The sequence below is a fragment of the Platichthys flesus genome, chromosome 13 (assembly GCF_949316205.1).
Source record: "Platichthys flesus chromosome 13, fPlaFle2.1, whole genome shotgun sequence".
NCBI classification, from domain to species: domain Eukaryota; kingdom Metazoa; phylum Chordata; class Actinopteri; order Pleuronectiformes; family Pleuronectidae; genus Platichthys; species Platichthys flesus.
Genome location: NC_084957.1, coordinates 22,141,963 through 22,166,504, shown reverse-complemented (window position 1 = coordinate 22,166,504; position 24,542 = coordinate 22,141,963). Strand labels below are relative to the sequence as shown.

The 24,542-nt window shown below is 39.2% G+C and overlaps 1 protein-coding gene across 1 annotated transcript; it reads right to left on the bottom strand.

Annotated features, from left to right (window-relative positions):
- Positions 1 to 777: 777 nt before the first annotated feature.
- Positions 778 to 24,328, bottom strand: abcb6b (ATP-binding cassette, sub-family B (MDR/TAP), member 6b). Its single transcript, XM_062402362.1, is given in 19 exon segments — positions 778 to 971; positions 3,363 to 3,431; positions 7,316 to 7,410; positions 8,231 to 8,256; positions 8,442 to 8,561; positions 8,675 to 8,849; positions 14,026 to 14,130; positions 14,751 to 14,808; positions 15,421 to 15,506; positions 17,729 to 17,792; positions 18,250 to 18,326; positions 19,467 to 19,592; positions 19,681 to 19,746; positions 19,881 to 19,990; positions 20,091 to 20,212; positions 20,289 to 20,404; positions 21,240 to 21,262; positions 22,960 to 23,158; positions 24,269 to 24,328. Coding segments are annotated over 19 exon segments (1,815 nt in total). The 3' UTR covers positions 778 to 853.
- Positions 24,329 to 24,542: the final 214 nt, after the last annotated feature.

The window sequence follows — 24,542 nt, the reverse complement described above, 5'->3', positions numbered from 1 at the left end:
GGCAGCTCCAATAAATATATGAATAACTGTTAATTTAATTGAACTGTAATACATAATATTACTACGTGTGACTTTTTGTTGTAAAACCAACATAAACACATTTTTAATGTGCATCACTGATTCATTTGTTGTAACATTGGTTTTTTATTGCTAACGACACATTCTCTCCATCTGTCTCCATCTCTTTAGGACCCTCAGGCTGCGGATATAGTGTTTCCCCCAAACAGTAACTTTCAACCCATTCAGGATGTTTGGACCAAAACAATCCCAGTAACACAATCACCTCGGGTTTAATGACTCAGGTGGAATCATGTGTCCACTGCTGCTTCTTCTGCTGCAGAGGAAACTTTCACCTTGAAAATTCACCAAGTTCTCACCATTGTTCATTACAGCGTTGGCACCATGATGCCACGGAGCAAACATTCCCATTTCTTGCAGCTTGTTCTCTACGGTGGTGGCTACTATCACCTTTGTTACGTTTCTGTAGTAGACCTTTGGAAATCGTTTCATATTTTGGCTTCATTTTCTCAGTGGGAGAAGGTGGAGAAGCATCGTCAACCATAAATTAAAGTTTATGATTCCAAATTTAATAAAAGTAGGGATTGATGATAAACTGTAATTCTTCGGTAGTTGAAATTAAGTGTAACTAATTATAATGAATATGGTTATTTTTGTTAACTGTTCCTAATGCTTCTTAGACACAGTGAATTTTGGTAATTCAATAACCAGCTGCAGAGTTTCACTTTCTTCGGATTTATTTTATGCAGTGGTGCACATACACAAGAATATGTTAGATATGAAAAAAGTACGTGATGAGTTCAGAATCCAAAAAGTTTTAAAGTCAAGGTCTACGTCAAGTTTCCTGAGCTTGATTGTTGATGTGTGTTTCTGTTGTTGGTCCGATGAGAGTTTTCTGCTGTTTCATCCACATGGCTGCATACAGACCTCCCTGGAGCAGCAGCTCCTCGTGTCTGGATGAAACAAGAAAATAAGAGGAACAAGACACAAGACAACAAAGAATAAAAAAACAGTATTGCTTTTTTTCCTTCAACATGGAGTGCTTTCTGCTCCGGTTTGTGCACCAGAATCTGGATCATTCGCAGCATTTTGAAAAGGAGTATATTGATTTAGAAACCTGCTAATTTGGTTCCCAGTTGCACCATGGTAAATGGTTTTGTATTTATATAGCGCTTTTCTAGTCTTGATGACCACTCAAAGCGCTTTACATTAAAGCTTTACATTCACTCATTCACACACACATTCATAGAGGCCATCTAATCGCAGCACTTTGGATCAGACTGGGGATCGAACCGCCGACCTTCAGGTTGGAGGACGACCACTCTACCCCTCAGCCACAGCCGCCCATGGGTTCAAGAACCATAGCTAAGTTGCTGGAAAAGTTGGTCGATGTGAATCTCTAGCAGCACGTAAACTCTTGAGACATCCAAACATTCTCCAGTGAGGCTGGTTCTGAAAATGGAATTTCTCCGGCCAGCCCCTTGTGAAAACTCAGCACAATGTGAGAATGTCCCCAGGATTCACCGCGAGTGAGTTGCTGTGCTGATGAAAGCGGCAGATGCAAAAATGAAAAAAAAAAAGGAACGTATAACCCAGGATGAGGCAAAGACTTAAACGTTCAAAACAGACAAAGACGTCAAGAAAGTTTTGTGGATAAGTTTTGACGCCGGTGTCGATGAGCCGTTATGTCCTGGCCTTAAAGTTTTTGAGTAATTCTGCTAATTGACAGATTGAAGGAAATGTGGAGCAGGCGGAAGAGGACGTGGGTCACTCATAATGTCTTGTGACACCAGAGCTGCGTTAAGAACAAAGTTTAGCTGTTTAAAATCTTCTTGGAGACTTTAACCAACTTTACTATGAATTAATAAAACCACAAGTCTGTGACTAGAGAGAGAGAGAAAGAGAGGGTCAGAAATTAAATAAGGAACAAATTCAGGAAGGAGAAAGTGATGGAAATGCGGAGATGAGATGATAGAGGAAAAATAGTTCAATCGGAAAGTAAAAAAAGAGGAAGGAGAGAAAAGTACGTAAACCTAAGACTAAAAATACTTTCACACTGAAGCAGAAACATTCTTGTGAGAAGACTTAAACACGAAATTTGTATTTCATTGTTTAATTTATCTTCTCATTGGATATCGAATGACAAACACAGGCACATATAAAAGTGACAAACACTAATAAGGTTTCTCTTGACTGAAATCAAACCATTTTCATAAATGAACTCCAGAAATGATCTGGGAAATTTGGTCTCTACATTTTTTCTGGAGTTTGTTTTCCACAAATAAAGAAGCAGCGGGAGATTGTCCGGGTACGACTAATTCACAGTGAGCCTGGGTAGAGCAGCATGAGGCAGGACATGACGTATAAACCCTGCTATGGCATTTCCCCCACATTTTGCTTGGGGTCTGACAGGAAACGTTCCAGCAAATGTGAGGAACAACGGGCTCCGACATTTGCATTCTTACTTAAAGCCCCTCCCCAAAATTTCAGGAGAATATCCAGGGTTCAGTTCATGTCTGAAAGCAGCCACAGATTAAAGGTTTAAAACTCAGGGATGTGATCTATCGAAGAGCATAGTTGTGGTTTGCTCACCAAAATTGGACAAAAAATAATATATATATTTTTCAGGTGTATCTTTGTAAGAACTTTTTACAAACATCTTTTTTGGATGCGCGTTGCTTTCACACATAAAAGAGCATTTTTCAGAATTAGCCGGCTCAGACAGGAAGGTCCATGTAGGACTTAAGGTAAACCCAGAGGACAGGATGAATCCTCCTCCTGGATTTGGCTTACGATGCACCCCCACACTTTGAGGCACAAACTGTGTGTATTCCGACACCGGAGGTTATATGGGCCTGTCCTGTGTTTACATCACAGTGTCAATCAAAAGATGAATGGTTTTCGGATGGTTTGCCTTCCACCTGCCTGCAGGGTTTAATTGTGTTCTGCTGCGAGTGGCGGTTTAACGCCAGCGTGCATGCGTTTGTACTGCTCCAGATGTGACCACCTCATCTCCTAGGTGTGTTCTCCCTGATACCGCACTGTCATCCTTTGTGTGTCTGTGAAACAGTGTGCGAGAAAGGAAGTCTTCGTAACCAGCTCCTATATCAAAAGATCTTATGCATCAGCAGGTAAGTGACAGCTCCACTGTGTGTGTGATGGTCAATCAGCCTCTGGGGCTGAGATGGATATCAGAAGGTTTAAGGGTCACACACTCAAACACAATCTGAGGTTTTGATCAACCGATAACAAATTTGCAAGCACTTAGGACACACAACAACATTTAGGTGTCTCTCTCTCACACACATACTCACGGGGTGGAGGAGGAAAAAAACAATCCTTACCTTCCTCTTTCTGCTACGTGTCCATTGTGAACCATCAGGATCTGGTCTGCTCTGACGATGGTGGATAACCTGCAACATCACAATCACAGAGTTTTTGGGATGGTATACATGCCAGATACCCAAATGAACGTGTAGAAGCACTACAAAAGTGGAATTTTCATAATATGTCCCCTTTAAAGCAACAAAACAAACGTTATGCTTTTTAATTTGAAGACAACTTGCCAAAGATACATATTGCAGTGAAGGAGCTACACATTTATGTATATACATAAATGTGTAGCTCCCATGTTCTGAGATTGCAGCCTCAAACGATGACATTTTATTACAGACATATTCAGAAATATTCTTTTAAGACAAGTGTAATGTCACAAAAATGTGAGTTAAAAACTTTATTACAGTCCGCTTCTTTACAGTGCTTTGATAATTTCTCGAGAAATTCCATAGGTGCCATAGGTTGGGAGGAGAGGGATGAGGAAAGTGATGAAATGGGAAAAGAGGAACACATCTAAAGAAAGGAAGAGCAGTTAATCCCAATGTGTGGTTAGATGTTAAATACACTCAGATGCCCTATAAAGGTAAAATACACTTACTCCTCAGTAACCACTCACAGGAACATACCAACACACTCACAGAGCTGAGGACGTCGCTCAGGGCTGGAGAACTCTGAATGAACCTCTCTGTAAATTATTAAACTTAATATTTATAACCGTGCTCTGATGAGAGTCTGATTAAAGCCACACTCAGCGTTCTGAATGGTTCTCAGGGATTGACGCAACTTCGCCCTGTTACCAAGAAAATCATTTCCCAGGTGCACCCATTAAAGTTTTCCACAGATGCTTAATCTTCTCGATGATATATGTACGAATATGACATCTTGGAATCTAAAAATAGTATTTTTGAAAACTGAAGGGAATACATCGCACGGTCCCCAGTTGATATTACGCTCGTATGAAGAACCCCCTAACAAAAAAAAAGGCCTCTGCTAACTGCTGAATGCCACTTTTAAGCTTCAGCAGAGCCGCCACTCTGCTTTAATGTCATCGAGACCATCTTTGGACGTCCGCCTGCTCAATATTTGATAGAAAGCCTCGGTCACAGGTAGAATTATCTCTCTCCAGAGAACGCTGATGTCAATCTTGTTTTCTTCTCCACTCATTCAGGCGTATGAGCAAGAAAAAAAACATCCAGTGTGTTTACATGCAGATATTTTATTGAAGTTACAGCTCATGTCCTGAGTTTAGGTTTTGCAAAAAATAAAATTATTTCTTTTAGAATGTTTCTTACCTATGTTCAGTGAAGTGGAAGAATCTGTTGACGTTTTTAAAACTGCAAACTGTTTATAGTTTTGTCAACATGCTTCCCTCAGGTCTGAGCATTTGCATTTTGACGATAATGGAATTTCAGGAGAATTCATTTAAGTTTAAAGGAGACAAATTATGTTCTTTCAGTGTTTCTTTCCACTTGTGTGTTTTAAAGGTTTTTCGTGTTGTATAAGTTCTGCAAAGTTAAAACCCATAAGTTTTCCCAATAGTGTATCTAATACTTCTGCATCATCGTGATGTCAAGTTTTTACACAAACCGTATATGACACAGTGAGCTTGATGCCATGATTCAGGAGCTGGTGCAAAATCCATCCAATAAATGAGGGTCATGACCTGCCTGCTGTGTTTGTGTGTGTTTAGATTTAATTTAAGACCCGACTGAATCAGTCAATAAAAACAGATCTGATCCAGACACCATCTGCTGCTGCTATTTAAAGATTAAGAAGCTGCTGGATCTCTCAACATATAATCAACATGGAGGAGAGAGACTTACACTGTACAATAAACAGTTAATTAAAGAAGAAATGTAATTATAATCACAGCAAAAATGCATCAACTAAATCATTAAGTGATTTGGGACAAATTATAAGTTGAAAACTGAAACAAACTCATTTATTTGATGCCAGTGTTAACATATTTAGTAAGTACAAATTAGACAGATTTGTGTGATAATGTCAAAGTAACAAGAAAGTTAAGTTAATCAAAATACTAATGTTGGTTACAGAGACTCAAATATCTAAATGTATTACTTACATTTTCAGTAACCTCAATGTTAAAGGAGATGGAGACATTTAAAGTGTTTTAGCCACAATTTTTGCTGAGATGTATATCTGAGTCACAGATGACGAGTCCCAGTCCTCATCTGTAACCAGTGTTTGTATGTGTGGCTCAGAGTTTCCATACAGGTGTAAAAACATGTTTGTACTTTCAGCGTGTCTCAGGGAAGAATGTTCCTTTTACTATTAGGTGCAGGACTCTTACAATTACCCTGGCTCATGCTTCAAAATGCGTGAAAATGGTTTTCAATACGATCAGGGTTTGAAACTGGCAGTGGAATTGTATATGGGAGGGTATGACTATGTAATTAGACTTGAATTAGTAACTGAAACCTAATTCGGAGATACAAACTGCAATTTGAGCCAAATTTTGGGGATGCAATGAGTAGATTTTCCCAAAATCTGTTTAATTAGGACTCACTGCGTCAACACGAAATAGCAGAACACAACAGTAGTAAATGTATAGTGGCTGGAGGCAGCTGCACAGCAAGAAAGAGAAAGGAGGAGACAAAGTGGTTATTACTGTATCAGACTGTAGCTAGAGAGCAATTTACATTATAGTAGCCTCAAACTTAGTTATCTTCCTTTCTGCAAAACAGCCAAACCAATCGGCCCCATGTCTTTACAATCTAACTGTGTCTAAGACACCATGACCAATGCAGCCCGTTTCCACATGGTTAGCGTTGTTGTGACGAAGACAGCGGTCCGAAACTGGTCCAGGGGAGCCAATCCAACGCACAGTGTTAGCAGGTGGGTCATGTTAGACAACCGAATCTTAGAGTCAGCACAATAAATAAATACAAATATATAGATATATAACTAAACCCATAGCTGCTACAACATTTACAGATCCTGTGGCCTTGTTTATTGTAGCGTTTTGCCAAATTAGATCCTAGGCGACCTTGTGGCAACTCTGTGCTCAGCAAATCAGAATGTAGGTACATTATTAATGATTATTAATTAATTATTAATTACTTCTGCTTAAAGCACATGTTGCTGGGACAGAACAAAAATTGTGGCAAAATCAAATCAACGCTATTTTTAACACTATCACAGAATGTTTGTCACAGTGTTTAACTTGTTCAGACAAAAGTTGTTAAACCTTTGTTTTGGTTGTTTTGTTTTATCAGTCATTCTTTTAAAATTGAACCTTTTCCTTTTGACCAGTTGATCAAATGAGTCAATCTGGTTCAGTACAATAGAGACCATGGTTTAGTAATGTCAGTCACAGAACAAGATAAACGAGATCCATTGTGTGGAGTAAGTGATGAAAACTGGGTCCGTGCAGTGATGCAGGAATCAGCTCTGCAGGCTGCTTCACTCCTGATGTAGTTTTGTGTTTGCGATTGTCAGAGCCTTTCAAGTCTTTTTTTCAAAATCACTCTGACTGATGAACGAGCAGACATCTGTTTCTTTTACTTTTGTTGACCTGTCATCACGTTTCATCCTCCAATCAGCTTTCCACTTAATCTCTCCATCCTTCTCTTTGTGTGCGCTCTAATCCTGTTTTTCTTTCACCACGTCCCACTTTTCCTTTCATCTTCTCTATTCACATTTGGTTTTCCTTTTCAGTTCATGCCCTGTATTATCATGGTTGTTACCACATCTTGTTACCCATCTCCTGCTGCGTTCTTCATATGTGACGAACAAGCTAAAGAAACTATCTGGACCCAATTTTGCTGAAGTTCTCCAGAGTGAATCAGCTTTTCTGTCTTATTAGAGAATTCAATGATAGTCAAAAAGTAACTGCTCAAGTAAAAAAAAGGAAACCTATAAAGAAGCTTAAGGGTCATTAATACAGAAAGCAAGAGGTTGTCTTCCTTGTGAGACACATCTTCATAACATGTAATGTCACCTGTGTGCGACTACTATAGTTGTCCTGGTGATGCAGACCTTGGCCAGTGAAGCCTGGATGTTCCTCTCAGTTTGGGTGTCCAGTGAAGAAGTGGCCTAATGGACCAAACACAGTAAAATAATACAGTCAAATGAATCACTGTTGTTGCAGGAGACCCCACAAAAAAAGAACAACTCCGCAATTAACTGATAAAATGTGTGAATTCACGACTGTTTTATGTCTTTGTTGTTTAGCATGTCATATAATTAGTTCTCTTGTAAAACAAAAGAAGATCTAGCACTTGAAGAATTTCTTTAGTGAAGAACGCTTAAATGGTTAAAATTGGACACAAGACTTTTTTTAATGACGCAGTGGTGAAGACGGCATTTACAGCCAGACATGGTCGGAGATGTTTACAATTGAAATCAGGCTGAGATGTACAGAGGACTTTACATGGACACTAGAATAAGTTTCTCTGCTGTGTGACTTTTATTATCGAAAATATCTTGAACAGGGAAGTAAACGCCCCACTTTGACCTCAGCTACTGGTTTGAAACTTTGATTTGGTCATTTTGTCCGGAGCAATCATGTTTTTTCTAAGACCAGAAGTAACCATATTTGAAAAAAACGGGGTGAGGCCTGCACGCCAACCTACACATGGCACCTGCACCCATTGAACGCTGCTAGCTGACACAGTGATTTACGATCTATTTGACGTTAAATGGATCATAATTTACAAAATAGACATCAGCTGTATTGAAGAAGACTTGAAACTAGAGATTGAGATATAAACTACTAAGGAAAATGTTTACTGACGTTATAAAGTGAGAAGTAGAGTAATTTTCTCATATACTTCTATAGAAACATAGAGTGTAGTGGCCCTCTGCAGGTCGTTCAAGAGAATACAGGTTTCAGTCACTTCCTCATTTGCTTCACCTTCTGCAGCCAGAGTCTTCGTCCATCTTTAAATACAGTCGATAGAAACAGATGCAAGTGCTGCCAAGTTCTCTTTCATTGAGAAAAGTTTTTCAGGAATAATGGACATTGACCTGGAAATTAGTGGAAATACTTTTTGACCGTTCACATCTTCTTTAAGAAGCCGTTGAAAATCCTATTTTTTTGAAGTGACTAATTTTGTGTATGTTGCCCCTCAACTCATCAAGCAGAATGATCTGAGGCTCCTTCAGGATGGTTCGAGCAATCGCCACTCTTTGCTTCTCCCCACCACTGAGCTTCAGCCCTCGCTCGCCCACCTCTGTGTCAGAGCCTAGCATAGTACCCAAAAACAACGTGAATTGGCAAACACAACACAACTCAGTAAAAACAGGTACATTTTTACAATTAGCATTTAAACACACCACAAACACACTGTGGCCTGACCCTGAGGTAGCTCCAGTATTCTGTTGTGTATGTCAGCAGCAATGGCAGCTCCCTCCACCTCTTGGTCGGTGGCTGTAATTCGGCTGTAGCGGATGTTGTTGCCGATGGTGTCGTTGAACAGAACCGTATCCTGGGGAACCACGCCAATGAACGACCTTAGAGAAGACAGGTGCACCTGAGACACAGCAAGGAAGATGAGGTAAAGAGTTAATGTAACATTACACTAGTCCTGAAACAATTAGCTGGTTATCCTACTGCTAATCCTTAGTTCTTATGTGGATTGGAGTGATGTATGCATTTAAACTCTATCTTTTCAGGCGTTAGTGCCAACAGTTAGTGGCCGGAGTCGTTATGTTTTCGTCCTTTCTTGAGAACATGAAAGCTCAGGAACACTTCAAGGATATCCTTTTTATTTTGGTATAAATATCATTTGGACTAACACACAAATTAGATTTAATTGGTCAAAGGTCAAAGTCACTGTGTCCTTACAAACCAGGTTTTTGGTCAAAATCTCAGGAAAAGTTTGAAGGGATTTCTTCAATTATGGGACAACGTTCACTGAGATTCACAGATTAACTGTTTCGATTTGGCCTCTTGAACATGATTTCTCAAGTCTGCCTTCAAGGAATTTCTACAAATTTTAATCTCTCTTGGTTTTTCCTTATTTTTCAACGTCTCTCCCTTTCGCTCACATACACACACACACACACACACACACAGACACATACACACACACACACAAACACACACACGCACACACACACACACCCACACACACACACACACACACACTCTAAGCATACATCTACATAAATGTTGCATGACTAAATTCATCCTATACTATATAATGCATGCTGCTCCAGGTCACAGATAGTACACATGTCTTAAAGTAATTCTGTGCTCTCTCCTAGGCTTGAATGCACACAATTGTTTGTCCTTTATCTTTCATACAATTAAGAACTTTAATTAAACTGGGGGTGGGTAAAATTTAGTTGGGGTTTGTTCTAAGAGCTGAGAGAGCTCAAATCTTGAGGTTAGGGTTTTTTCAACCAAAAGTGGCTGACTGCAGTAGGGCAATAAACACGGTCTCCTCTATGTTAGTGTATGGGACATGGCCCAAATGTCATTTTAGCTAGTTCTTATCACGCGTGTTTTGTACAATGTTTCTAAGAAGCGGCTCCATTCCCTGATCGCTACTACACAGACTTTGGGTCCTAATGTACAAGATGGCAGCATTTTTATTCAGGACATTTTGACTTTAATTTGGGATAGTGTGAGGAAGTGGAAACGAGGAGATTATGATTTGATTCCTATCTAGTCCTAATACATATAGCCGTGGAGGAGGAATGCCTCCTCTATGTGTCCATTCAGCTTTAAGATTGAGACCGTGTTGAACTGAACCACAAAAGGAACTGCTTTGTTTTTTCTCCTCAGTTGCTGCAAAGGACTTCTTCTGTCTGTGTTTATTAAATCCATCGTCACGTCATCAGGATCAATTATGAAATGTTTAACATTAGACTAGAAGGAACGAGATGATATGAAAAACCATCACACACTGTGGGATTTAACCTCATTAATGTTAAGAGCAGATGAGGCAGAACATACTGACATCAATATGCTGCATGTGTCCAAACGAGTGAAATCGTTGTGATGTGTTTCCCCTGTTCACAATAAACCTCTCAGCATCCTATGAATTTTGGCTCCTTCTCCTCCAGATATAATTTCCTGTTTTCCTCGACTCTCAGGTTAGTCTTCTGAACTTTTCAGTCTTTCCTGTGGAAAGCTTTCCTCCGCAGCCACAATACAAATTCCATTTCCTGCACCAGCTTGATCTTGGCTAGTAATCACTCACTTTCTCCTAATTTGATCTTTGCTGCTCACTTTTGTCATTTCTTCCACTCTAAAACAACGTCACATCTGTTTTTGATAGAGGCGGACCTGTAGCACCGAGTGTTATAAAAGGAGAAAGACACAGATGTAGAAGAAAAAAAGACAAAAGGGGAAAACCCCAAAAAAGAGTAAGGCTTTTAATGTTTATCAGTGAAACATGACATCAAAAGAAATGTGAGTGTGAGGCAGCTGTCCTTACTCACATGAGATAATGACCGTCATTAAAGTAAATCTGTGAGATGATGTAGAATTTATTTTTTCAACCCTCCTTTCAACAAAATATGTTTTTTATCAGCTGCTTTGCCAAATATTTTCAGCAGTAAAAACAGTTACTCATAGAGAGGAGGTCGGCTGGACAGTTCTGCACTGAGTTCAAACACAACATAATGACCATAACAAACTGAGGATCATGACAAATTATGGTCTGTCATGTGCTTGTGTTGACTATTTTAACACTGACCAAGACCGCAATCTTACCAGATGATTAAAGGGTTCAAAAATAAACTTATAGAAAAAGGTATCAAATATTAGGTCAGATGAATATCATGTTCTATCTTTAAAAACAACACGACAAAGTCTAACGTTAGGAAGCAGGGAAAAAAATATAGTATTTTTTTTACCCATCGTGACCTTGTCACATCATGGACTTTGTCCCTTATTGCTGTCATCAGAGACAGAGACATAGGGTATCAGCTTTTGTATTTGTATTTTATTTTAATTTATTTATAATAAGGTTTATAGAGAAACTAAAATATCAAGTCTCTCTTACAGTTAGTTGTCATAAGGGTCAGATAACATCATCCACAACAGAAGTGCCAAACGGATGCAAGATACACGAAGCAAACATCTTGTGTATGCGTATTAATATCAAATCTATTCCAACCTTTAGGAATCATTACTTATATCGAACATTTTACACTTATGCCCTTCACATAACACGTCATCGAAAGTGCTCTTATTATGTTACTCATGGACAGAGCCAAACAGGATATGTTCAGCCATTGTGTTCTTAGTTACCTCTCAAGGAAACAAATAAACTATTAATTAACAGGTTGGCAGTATCTTCTTTGCCCTTGTGTCAAGTTCTAATGATTCAGCTTATAAAGCTTCATAAATAGTTGATTGCCTGATTACTCAGCTGACCAACAGGAAGGTGTGTCATTAAACAACAGGAAAGCATGAGTAGTTATGAGCAGTGCCAACATGTTTAAACCAGCTTAGCAGACGTTTTATCACCTAAAATCGAAAAAAGCTAAACTGACTGGCACTTTAAAAAAACACAAACAGATGACTCATTCAGTAACTGCCCGTCAGCGTTGGGGTCAGCATAACTGGACACGTCAGAGCTGCATCACATGTGGCAGCCATATGCCCATACAAACAGAATGGCACAGAACAGATCCCTGCCGAGGTCTGAGGGCCTGAGCTGAGTTCACTGTGTTGCACAAGTTTGCAGCAAAACTAACAAGAAGTATCTGATGAAATGAATGTACTTCAAACCGATAAAGGTAAATCTCTGCATGTCTCGGTAGATATGAAGGAGGCAACCTTTTCTTAGCTAAACAGGACGTGATGGCGAATCCATGGTCCAAACCCACTTAGATTTTTCAGTAATTATCACGTTTTTTTGTTCAATCGAAACACAAATAGAAATGTGAAAGTAGTGAGAATACTACAGCTAGTCCAGAGCCAGGCTAGCTGTCTTTGCATCCAGTGACTCTTTGAATTGCCCTCTGGGGACAAATAAAGTTGTTTTGAATTTGAATTGAACTGCTACTGTTGCACTGTTATACTGAGACTGATATTTTTCCTGACAATTCTTTTAATTAAAAAAGTGTATGTCACATTGGAAAATGTGATTAACTCCTGCGGACATTCTATTTTTGTAGAATTCCCGTTTCAGTGTTGAGTATTGTGGCACCAAGCCTTGTTCTTGGGCATCAAAACAAAATGTTTTCTGTCTTGACAACACTCATTGTACTCAAATACATACCACACAGATTCTGTTTTAACCACATGAGCCTAGTTCATACAACTATAAGACTGAAGTACTTGCTAAGACGGACGCAGTTTTATGGAATAGCAATGGCCGACGAGTGCTTCCATCGTGACATGTTGAAAAAAGTATTAACAGAGTACAACAAGTGTGGTGGATTTTAATGGAGTGACAACAGCATGTGTCAAACAGATGTGTAAAAAAACCTGCTGGCATGATAATCAGATTTCAACATCCTCCTCACTGTCGCTCCGTTAGAGAGATGAAACTTTATGCCCACTTGCTAATCAAAGAGTAATTTTTAATAATTCATCATTTTAAACATTTAGTTTTCTTTATTTTATGTAATTTTCAAATTTTTTCCTCTTTGTAATTTCCATGCTATGTTGGAACGTTTTCATCAGGTGGGTTGGGCCTTTCAATATTTTTTGCGGAATTTAATTGTGATGCTTCACAACAACAGAATCATCCAGCAGAGGAAGAGGAGGAGTTTTACCACTTCTTTCTCTTCCTTCTCTGTAAATAAAACCCTGTTTGACAAAGAGTCTGATTCGACTTTAAGAGAATTCTTCATGTGCATATGTGTGCTTTGATTAAACGTTCCTCCTGCTGTGTAATTACAAACGAGGTCCTCGTAATCATCACCAGCCTCTTCATCCCAGCAAGTATGTTTGTGGTATGAAAACATGTGTACTTGTGTGTGTGGATGCGTGTGTTTGTGAGTGTTTGTACAGTTTGGATTTTATTGGGACTTTTCGAAAATCATAAACAGAGATACTTCAACCACAGTGACAATAAATGAGCTCTCCACACACACACATACACACACGCACACACACACACACACACACACACACACAAACACACACACACACATACACACACACACACACACGTAGTGTCTGGACCCGTTGCTAAATTATTTAGGAACCTTTTACTATGATTTATTCACAGTGTGACTGTGGCTCACACACTTAGTCCAGCTTTGTGTGTGTGTGTGTAAGTGTTTGTGTGTGACTGAGAGAGAGAGAGTAGAAACACAGGGAAAGTGAAAGTCAAAGTGCGCAAGGCTAAACCTTGAAACAGCAGATAGAAATACGACCAGAAATCAAGAAGAGGGAAATAAGCTCATTTGTTGATACAACTGTTAAAAAAGACAATTTAAATATAAATATAGGATGGGTCTCCACTTCCTCCACTTCCCAGAAATGAAGCTAAAACATCCTGATATGAACCTTACCACCTTGCGAATTTGAAGCCAGAGTCTGAGCAGTGTGGATCGGAGATTGAGCCACGGTATGGAGGCACCATCAATACACAAGTTTTTATATAATCAAATATCTGATCAAAATGATCAGAAAAATGAACATTTGAACAAAAATCTGTGTGATAAGAACTATTTAAACTGTGTGTGTGTGTGTGTGTGTGTGTGTGTGTGTTTGTGTGTTTGTGTGTGAGTAGGTACCTTGGAGATGTCCTGCCCGTCAATGCGGATACAGCCACTCTGAGGGTCATAGAATCGGAACAAAAGACGTAGGATGGAGCTTTTCCCTGATCCAGATGGACCAACCTGCAAAAAAGCACACACACGTTACTGGACAAGACATCATGACTTTCGTGTGGTGTCTACAACATGTGTCAGTCTGCCGTATTTCTATTGAATTTAAATGACTGGATCACCCAAACCAGAAAAAACAAATGTCCTCAACAATTTTACTGCATTGTGGTGTTTAACTACCTATAAAGATTTGGTTCCATGATAATTCAAAGAGGGCATTTACTTAAATACTGTGGTGAAGTACCTTACTTTAATAATTCAATTTTTTGACAGTTTATACTTAAGCATTTCAAATAATTTGTTGTAATAATCACGTGTTTATAGTAAATCATAAACACACAACAGGCTCATAAAATGCAAGCATGCTGTTTAAGATTAGATCAAGGCTGTGGGTTTTGATATGGTGGTTTTACATTTTTGTATTTTACCCCTGTCAAGGATCTCTTCTTTAAACAGTAGCTGTAATGAAAAAATTTGATTAATCTGAGCAGTTTCCAAAGACAGTGGTTTAAAAATGTAGCAAATAAAACCGAAAAAAGACACCACCAGAGACACGTAAAAAGGAAAAAACGTAATGCTTTGGTGGCAGTGGCCTGTTAAAGAACACTAAAGAAGCAGAGAAGATAACGTACCAGGGCGACCGTCTGCCTCGCCTCCACCGTGAAGGTCACATGTCTGAGAACCTCCATGCTGCACACAATCACACACATGTGGATATGGAAAAGAGCAACAGTCAGGATCAGAACAAACTTTATTTAAACTCTAATTTTGTGGATAAGAGAAAAGTCAAGACGGAGCACAATCATTTCAGATATAAATGTTATTCTTTCAGGTTCAGAGTAAAAATGGCAGCTATGATTGTGATACAATCATAGCTGCGAAGAGAAAGCAGTTCTTCTCTTCGTCTTCGTTCGTCTTCCACTGTGAATTAAAGGCCAGGGCACACAGGAGGTCAGCCGAGACTCCTTATTAATAAAAGTCAATGTGTTTGTCAGGGTGTCAGTCATTCTGCAGACAGCAGGCGCCCATGACCAGCTGAGCTTCTTCTAAATACAGAATTCAACTGCTGCTTCTCGTCCTTATTAATAAAAGACCCTGGAATACCCATGAGTATTTCATATGTGCCATTGTTGCTGAACATGTAAAATGACAGTAAAAAACAAAGTAAAAACAAACAGACAGATGTTTTACCATCCAGTGATGCTTTATCAGCATCAAGCTATTTCTATATGTATCATTGAGACATGTCTGTTATAGAAAGATGGATTTGGGCTATAGAGAGATTCATTGTTGGCTACACACCCAGGTACATAGTTGAAACAGACTCTGTCGAACTCCACCTGACCGGCTGTGAGCTGCAAGTCCTGTGCATCCTCTGCATCCAGAACCTGGGAGGAGGAAGAGGAGGAGGAAGATATTTAATGCAAATCAGTCTCAATTCAAGCAGAAGAAGAAATTTGCTCAAACACTTTTGTTTCTATCATGTGGTGCCAAAGCTTTGCCTGGTCGCTCATTCTAAATTTTGGAGACAAGACAGCTCACACAGAATGATGGAAAGTTTGAACATATACAACGACTGACACAAAACTTGTGCCCATTTGCTGATTTGGTGAGTAAAGATTATTTGTTCAGTTGATTAAATTGAAAGCAGCGAGCAAAGTGATAATAATCATTTGTTTTGACATGTTATGTATCTACTTCTATAGATATAAGGACATTTTTATGTATTATAAGTTTTTGCCACAAATGAAAACTATTAAGTACGGTGGCCCTGAGAGCTCAACGCACTGCTACTTAAGAAAACACATCCAAGTAGACAAAACACAAGCCAAGTTAGAAAAAATCTTCAGCAATTTAACAACACAACACAAAACATTACAGAAACGCGCTGCAAATACAGAAAACGATATTGGAAGTGTTTCCAGAGGACGTCTAAAAGTGATGGACACGTCTACTTGTTGCTGCCGCAGTTTGAAGTTGGTAAAGCCGATGTCCATCAGTGATATTGGAAAATTAGCTTTTGTTTTGGGGTTTATTTTTTTATAAATAATAATAATAAAAACTTTATTACAGCAGATGTATCCTGTTAACTCTCTGAGACCAACTGGGATTTATATAGATCTCAAATATCATGTTGTCTTTTGAGCGTCATGACTCCTCAGTCTGAGGGCCACCTTAATTACGACATATTTATATTATTACAGTTGTGTCACTGGGGGACATTAAGTTGTTGACACCACAGACATTATTTAAAGATGGACGACAGGACCACTCCCCATTAGAGAAGCCAAAATGACTTGAGTGTCACCCTAGTGGCTGGCTGCAATATGGATCATAAACCCTGCCTCCTTCATGTTAGCAGATGAGACATGAGCTACACTAAAAAGTCAAAACACGCGTTAAATATATTTTTCTCAAATATGGTTTCTGTCATTTTAGGTAGTGTTCATGTTTCTAATAATTGTGATTATAATTTGATGATATAAAAACGGGGTGAAACATCATGATTGACAGATGAGATGTGATGAAAAACCCTAAGCCTAACCCTAACCCTAATCACGCTTGTGATTGGTCTAACGCAATGATCCGTGGGACATTGACACTGCGGTCTCCATCCACCTGTATTCACAGTCTATGGTTGACACATACATCTGCTAACTGTCATTTTAATACCCTTTATATCATGATATTTCTTATAAATATGAAGCACATGGACAAAAGTTGATGATTTCTCGTCCTGACCTTCCTGACCTTCCCGACTCCCCCGACCCCCCGCGCCTGCAGCTTCCCAAGCAAAAGAAAAGAGGCTGCTTTGTTTTTAAGGTGCTCCTAATGCTTTTGTTTACATTCATGTGGCTGTTTACCATATCAAGGGCCTGTGAATGTAGGAGCCTTTAGTGAGGAAGGCAGAGGACGCCTTTTCCCACAGAAATGCACACACACACACACACACACACACACACACACACACACACACACACACACACACACACACACACACACGCACACAAACACACACAGACACACGCGCACACACACACACACACACACACACACGCACACAAACACACACAGACACACGCGCACGCACATGCACACACACACACACATACAGGCAGACTGTGTACACGCAATTACACACAAAGTCACACAAAGTCACACACAAACACTTGTTGACCTCCTAATCCGCTGACCTCTGCCTATGTGAGTTTTTCTTTTTCCATGCACACAGACAGTGTAACTCTGAAAACGTTTCTGATTTTAGCTGAATTAAGACATATTAGTTAAATCACCTTGCTTATCTAAAATTTTGCTTGTATTGTATTTATTATCCTACACTGTTAAACACCTACACCTGAGCAATAGCATTAGGTTACTATTAATGCTAATAAATAAACAATTAAATGACATCAGCGAGAACTTTTTATTACTTTATTAACATTATCTGATCTCCCTTTATAATTGTTATTATTCTAAAATATATATTTGTACACTGGCATTAAACATATGACCAACATATTGATCTTATTATATTCAATATAATTAATTAACTCCAACTGAGCTCTCTGCACTAACTCGGTCCAGTAAGAATGACAAGTTTGTGACTCACCTCTTTCTTTTCTGTCAGCAGCGCCAACATGTTCTCCATGTCAATAAATGAACTTTGAATCAACCTGCAGAAACATTAATGCACAATCAAGGTCATAAGTTGTACTAATAGTATATAGAAAAATCAGAAATGTAAAAATAATTACATTCATTGTAGGTGCAGAAGTAAACAATGAAGTGGTTTATTGGGACTAGTAGTATAACATCTTTATTTCAGACTAAAACATATTCATATATGTAAACTTAGGTATAAATTATTTACTCTTTACTCACTGTGTTGATAAGTTGTAGCCATGCTAATATAAATGTACATTTTTTAGTTTAGTTAATATTAGTAGTTTAAAAAAAAACAGAGTCATGCACTTGGACTTGAGTTACAAATCTGTGTCTTAGTCTCCTGTCATTTTGAAAACTATGAACACTGTCTAAAACATTACTTAAATGATGCAGAACATTAGGTTCTTGTTTAGATTGTGTAACATGGTCGGTAATTTGCCTCTGGTCCTGATACTCTCATCTCACCTGTAGTAGGTACCAAACCAGTTGAGGGGGGTGTACAGCTGAATGATGTAGGTCCCAAACAGAACATAATCTCCAACCTGAGGGAAAATCACAGATAAATAAATGAACCTCTGACTAGCAGGAGTTTCTCACATATGTGAACCAGCCGACAACATTAACCTTACTTCATGTATATGTTTGTCTAAAGCGGGTGGAGAACACCATAGTAGGTGACCTAATTTAATGTTTCCTCTAAAATGAACAAGCTGCAGCACTGCAGATAAAGATATAAGTGGTCTTTCGAAATTTTACAATTGGAAGACATTAAAAAAACTTTGATGAATCGACTGATTCAATGTTGATGGGCCAAGTCCAAGCCTGATATTTCTGTCATGTCCAGGTCCTCATGATCCCTGAGGTCTGTGTTATTGAGGTCAAGTCCAGAACACAGAGGTCACGTCCTGGTCAACGTTTAATTTAGAGAGGTTATGGTTGAGTTGCTTGTCACTGTCAAGTCCACGTTATTGTGGTTGTCTGAAGGGCAGCGTCTCGGAAATCATGTTCAAGTGACGAAGGCCACTTCGTCCAAGTCGTCACAGTAAAGTCGAGACACAGACGTCATGTCTGAGTCATTGTGGTTTTCTGAGGTCGGGAGTCACGTCCAAAAGTGAGTGAAGTTCAATGTCTGAGTTGTAACCTCTTCCTCTGTTTATTTGTTGGGTTTTAAACAGAGAAACAAAGACGTGAAGTTTTCAGGACCAAATTATTGACTCAGGATCAGAGCAGGTTGGTGACGAGCATAGTTAACAAAAATCCAAAACTGAGAGAACATAGAGAAAGTTAACTTCAAGGAAGAGAAGAAAGGAGGAGGAGTGAGAGCTTGAAGAATAAATGTGTACCGAAAGCAAGTGAAACACATGCAGACAATCACAAGACCGATAAACAGGAAGTTAAAGTAAATCAAGAGACGCACAAGGTGAGAAACTTCAAAGTAAAACTGGAAGTAGCATCAGACAGGATCTAAAAAACATCGAAGACATCAGATATGATGAAATCAATTTAAAGTTTAAAATATTCTAATGTGTGCAGGTATATTAGGTTTTCAAATCCTGTGTAATTCAATTAATGCAGATATTTTCAGCCAAAAACATAAACAGGTTTAGAAAATAAAGCCTTGTGCACATCCACAAGATCCTTTTTTTTTTTTTTTTTTATATCTTCTTCACCCAAACTTGTACCTGGAACTGTCCTTCAGAAACCAGGTGGGAGCAGAGCAGTGATCCAGCGAGCAGACCTGATCCTATGATGATGTTCTGGGTTTGATTCAGCAGAGCGAGTGATGCCGAGCTCTTCCACTCATACTGCTACAAGACACAAAATGAATGAAATGAATGACCGAAAGTAATTATTTGGTTGATGATGTTTCGCTTCAACTGAAAAACACTAGCTTACTTGATACTTGAGAATGGCCTCCTCAAAGCAGCGAACTTCTTAATCCTCTGCGCTGTAATATTTCACCTGTGAAAATAAGCTGCTCATCAATTGGATCATTAACAATCTAATTTAAGATTCAACTATTTTCTCAACGAGAAATTAAGCATTATGACAAAGATAACAGAATTATTGTTTAGAGAAGTTTTGCAGTGTGTTACCGTCTCAAAGTTGAGCAGTGATTCGACGGCTCTGGACTTGGCGTCGTTGTCCTGAGTGTTCATCTCTCTCCTGTATTTCGTCCTCCACTCTGTGATCAGGATGGTGAAGGCTGCAGATACAAAGCATCTGATTCCTTTCAGTCCGAAATCACTCAAGTGTGTGAAACAAACCCAGTCAAGCTCATCCAGTCCCAACACACACTGACTCACTGAGGTAAAGAACCATGCAGGTGAATACGATGAGCCCAAACCAGACATTGAAGTAGGAGACAAAGTAGACGATGGCGATTATGATATCACAGATGGTCGGGAAGATGCTGAACAGGATGTAGCTGAAGACAAAAACAATCACAGGTTATTACTCGCCAGTTAAATGAGTGAATCTCCATCAGCCTCTGCCTGTCCCACCTCAGCAGGTTGTTGATGGAGGAGGTTCCTCGGTCGACGCTCCGCAGCATGTCCCCGGTGCGTCTGTCCAGGTGCCAGCGAAGAGACAGGTTGTGCAAGTGAGAAAACAAACGCAACTAAAGGGATTGAAGGAGAAAATAGTTACTCAATTAGACAAAGGTGAGGAAAGTCCGTTCACTGCGCACACAAACACACACACACACACACACACACACAAGGTCAATTAATTTGCAAACTTGCAAGCACATTTACATGATCTGTGATTAGCATGTTAAATCTGATTTCACTCTTTTTTTACAATCACAATTTAATTTCTGTTCGAGAGTGAGACAGTTACAATTGCACTATATATATATTTTGATTGGTGAAATTATATTTCATACTTTCAATAAACATATCGGGACCTCTATATTAACTAATCTTTTGTCCTATTTCCGTATAACTTTACACTCAAAGTCACATTCACAGTGATCATATGCAACAACTACCTTCTTGTCCTGTCATATGTTATTTTTCAATGTTGCATGTGTTGTGATGCACTTTGGTCCATGAGATTTAATTCTACCTTTTGCTTTTCATGAGGATGAATGACAATAAAAGTAAACTTGAACTTCAGTCTCTGTTTTTGGTCTCCACAACCTCCTGAGGGAAACATGTGACTCTCTGCTAAATGATCCACGGTGGTCACCAGCTGGTTTTTGCCTGCGTCTTTCGGCTGGACACAAGCATTTAATAGCTTATTTTAAACTGAAAACATACAACACTTCTGTCACATTTACATTTACAGGGCTGTGGTCATTTTAAGTAAATATTATACTATAAATCCACAACACTTTATGAACCAAGGTCAATGGTCTGGTTCTCACAGATCAAAAACATCCACAGACACTCACAGACATTCACACACTCCCCTTTCTGCCACACACACACATTCTCATTCACATTCATTACCATTTTATACAAGTGCTGGGAATCTGTTGGAAAATGAATAAAGACAACGACAGAGGAAGAAGAGAAACAGAAGATCCAGAGACAGATAGAGAGATGTGTGGAAAAACGCAGCAGAGAAATAGAAAATAAGATTGAAAAGAAATTGCTTAGATGTGTGTATTCTATACTCTTCAACTTTCTTCTGTTTTGTTGTCAGCGGGGGGGAGATTTTCAACTCATTGGCACTGGGTTCTGGAGTCTGAGGCGGGGTTGGCGGGGTCGGACCCAGAGACAAAACGTCTGTTGTACCGGTGCGTTAGCGCCAAGCAAAAAGGCTGCTAATGCTGGCTAAGCATGACTGGCAGGAGGGGTGACCTCCCAGAAACCCTCTGCACACAAACACACACTCACAGACACACACAATCACACACAGTCACACTCTCAACAACCCCCCCCCCCCACCTATGAAACCTCTTCCACGCCTTCCTCATCACACAAAGCAGCACTCGGCCTCAGCCCTGGCGAACACTTTCATGTGGCTCCAAAAGCCAAATGGCCAATTTTGTCAAAGGGAAAGTGGCTGAAGACAAACTGAACGCTGACTTCCTCTGAAGTGGAGACTTCTGGGTCGTTGCCTTGTGGCGGACGCTGCCTTGCGTACAAAACAGTGCACAAAAGATCCCCCCCCCCCCCCCCCGTTGTTCATTAACTCATCCTTCATATGGCTAAATGAACTTGATTCCTCCTTAAATCGTTTCTAAACCACAGTCTGGACTGTTCTTCAGTTATGGTGAGAAGCGATGTAGTTATGTTTAGTTTCAGTGTTGCCCTACAAACACCAATATTCTATGAGTTACAGTCCAACAGGTTGAACGCACTGGCTGAAAATGAAAACTTAACCTACCCCAGATAGTGTGAAAACATTTGCCTGGTTATTAAACAATGAATGAGTTGTTTGAGCTCTCAGGTCGTGACATCTAAAGTTTCACATTTTATATAAAAGAAAATATAAAGAGGATTTCCTGGTCATGTGCTGGGATATTCTGTCAAAATAAAAGATCTTATGAAACTAAACAGTAAAACAGGGATTATGTATTATTTAATCTTTAGTAAAATTGAGATAAAGTTATTGTTGCCATATGTCAGCACCAATCAACAGAGGTTAACACAGCTTCTTAAAACAAAAACACAATGACACAAACATAAAATAGAAATAATAATAATCAAAAAAACTATATTATATAAATATATATATAAATATAAATCAAATCAGTGGGATTCAATTCTATTAAATTACTATTTAAAATAACTCATATTAATAATGAAATAGAGACAAATAAAACCTGTGGTGACAAATATGAACAAATCAATCAAGGACACATTGGAAATGAGTTGAACCCCACTTTAATAAATGTGACCACACTACCACCTAGAGTTTTGAGAACATATTGCAACTGTCCAGCATTTGTTGTTCTGTTGTTTTGCTTTATCTATGAACTAAACAATAAATCAACATTAAACAGATGAATGTTTGTGTTCATCAGTCAATTTTGAAATTAAATTAGAGAAATATTTAGTGTAAACATTATTTCCTTCATATTAAATCTATTTATCTATGCTTACATTTGTCTATCCGAATTAATCATATTTTGTTAAAAAAAAAATCTTTTAGTTTTTTGACATTTAAACAGTGTCATCTGAACCAAGAAGAATCAGGTTCTCTTTGTGTACTAGTTCTTACCGATGTTCTTGGAGTAAACAGGCACCAGCACATTAACCAGACGCTCCGCCGCCAGCAGGCCCACACACAGCAGCACGAGTCCCTGCAGTGCTGCAGTGCCTTTGGGCCAGACATACGGCAGCAGCAACGTCAGCTTCCTCCCAAAGCCTCGCCAGGCGGACGGCAGATGGGAGGGGGAGGAAGGGGAGCAGTGCTTGATCTGAGGATGGAGAAAGAGAAGTCAGAAGAAGAATGTGAATGTGAGATCCACAGGAAATCAGTGGTAACTTTATACATTTAGTATTATTTTTAATTATATCGGTTTTTCATTTAAGTAATGTTTCCTGTTTTGTTTTTGTGAATCAGATTTTTTACGGCGCCAAGTAGCCAGACTTCACTTTTTGTCTCAATGGGCAAAAGTAGAAACCCTTAAGATGGACGACAGGACAGCTCCCTCAAGGTCAAATCAAATCACCTTCATCGCCCCTTAGTGGCTGGCTGTACTAAAGGTCATGAATATAGCAGTAGTCTATAAACACTATATAGTATAAACATTCCTGCCCCCTCTGTCTAAAGAGTAGAAAATTCTCACTTTAGGAGAGTACCTCCGGAGAATGTCCATACTTTGGGTCCGGACTTTCTCTTTGAATTTGCTTTCGGCCCTATAACAAAAGCTCTCTTATATTGTCTTTGGTATTTTCTACGTGAGTGGCTCAACTTCTCCATTCTTAGATATTTCTATTATTTAGTTTACTTTGTTAGAAACATCATCAACGCACCCAATCGCTTGCGGTGAATCCTGCGGAGGACCCGGCCCCCCGGTCTTATTTGGACATTCTGCTACTTTATACTAAGGAGCTGGCAGGAGAAACTCCGTAGAAAGTCCAAAGCCTCTCACTCAGACATTTGCATGTCTGGAGATTCTCAGGAGGTCAGTGCATGTCTGAACGCAACTTAAAATGTATTCATATCATAGGAAAAAAAATAGGGTCTTTTAATTTGCATCCTAACATACGAGCTGACTCGGGGCTTCTCGTCAGACTTCTCATCAGACTTCCTCAGAGTATAACTGAAGATGTGTAAACTAAATCTGATGTTTAAAATTTGTTAAATTTGAGCTTGAGCTTCAGGCAGTCATGAGCCTGACAAACGCAATTGTTTTCCAGAAGATTCAGATTTGCTATTTACTGTCATGAATAATTGGCACTGAGGCGTTTTGTGTGTGTGTGTGTGGGTGTCTAAAATGAGTTTACAGCCAAACTGACTTCAAGTTTCCATTGTTTGTCTGCAATGTAACATTTTACAGATATCCATTGAATCAACAACTTACCTCCACATTTACAGCTTCTCTTTTTCCACCTCGTCTGCTCTTCACTCCGAAGTTTTCCATCTGATTCACCGCCAGGTTATTATGTTCCCTAAACACACTCGGTCACTTCTGGTCAAACCGCAAACTGAACTGACCACAGGATTATAAATATTTCATTAACCAAGGCTGACCGTTCAACCTGCTGCTGTGACGGTGTTCATACGCAGCCAGAAAGAGTCCACACACACACACACACACACATACACACACACACACACGCACACACACACACAGA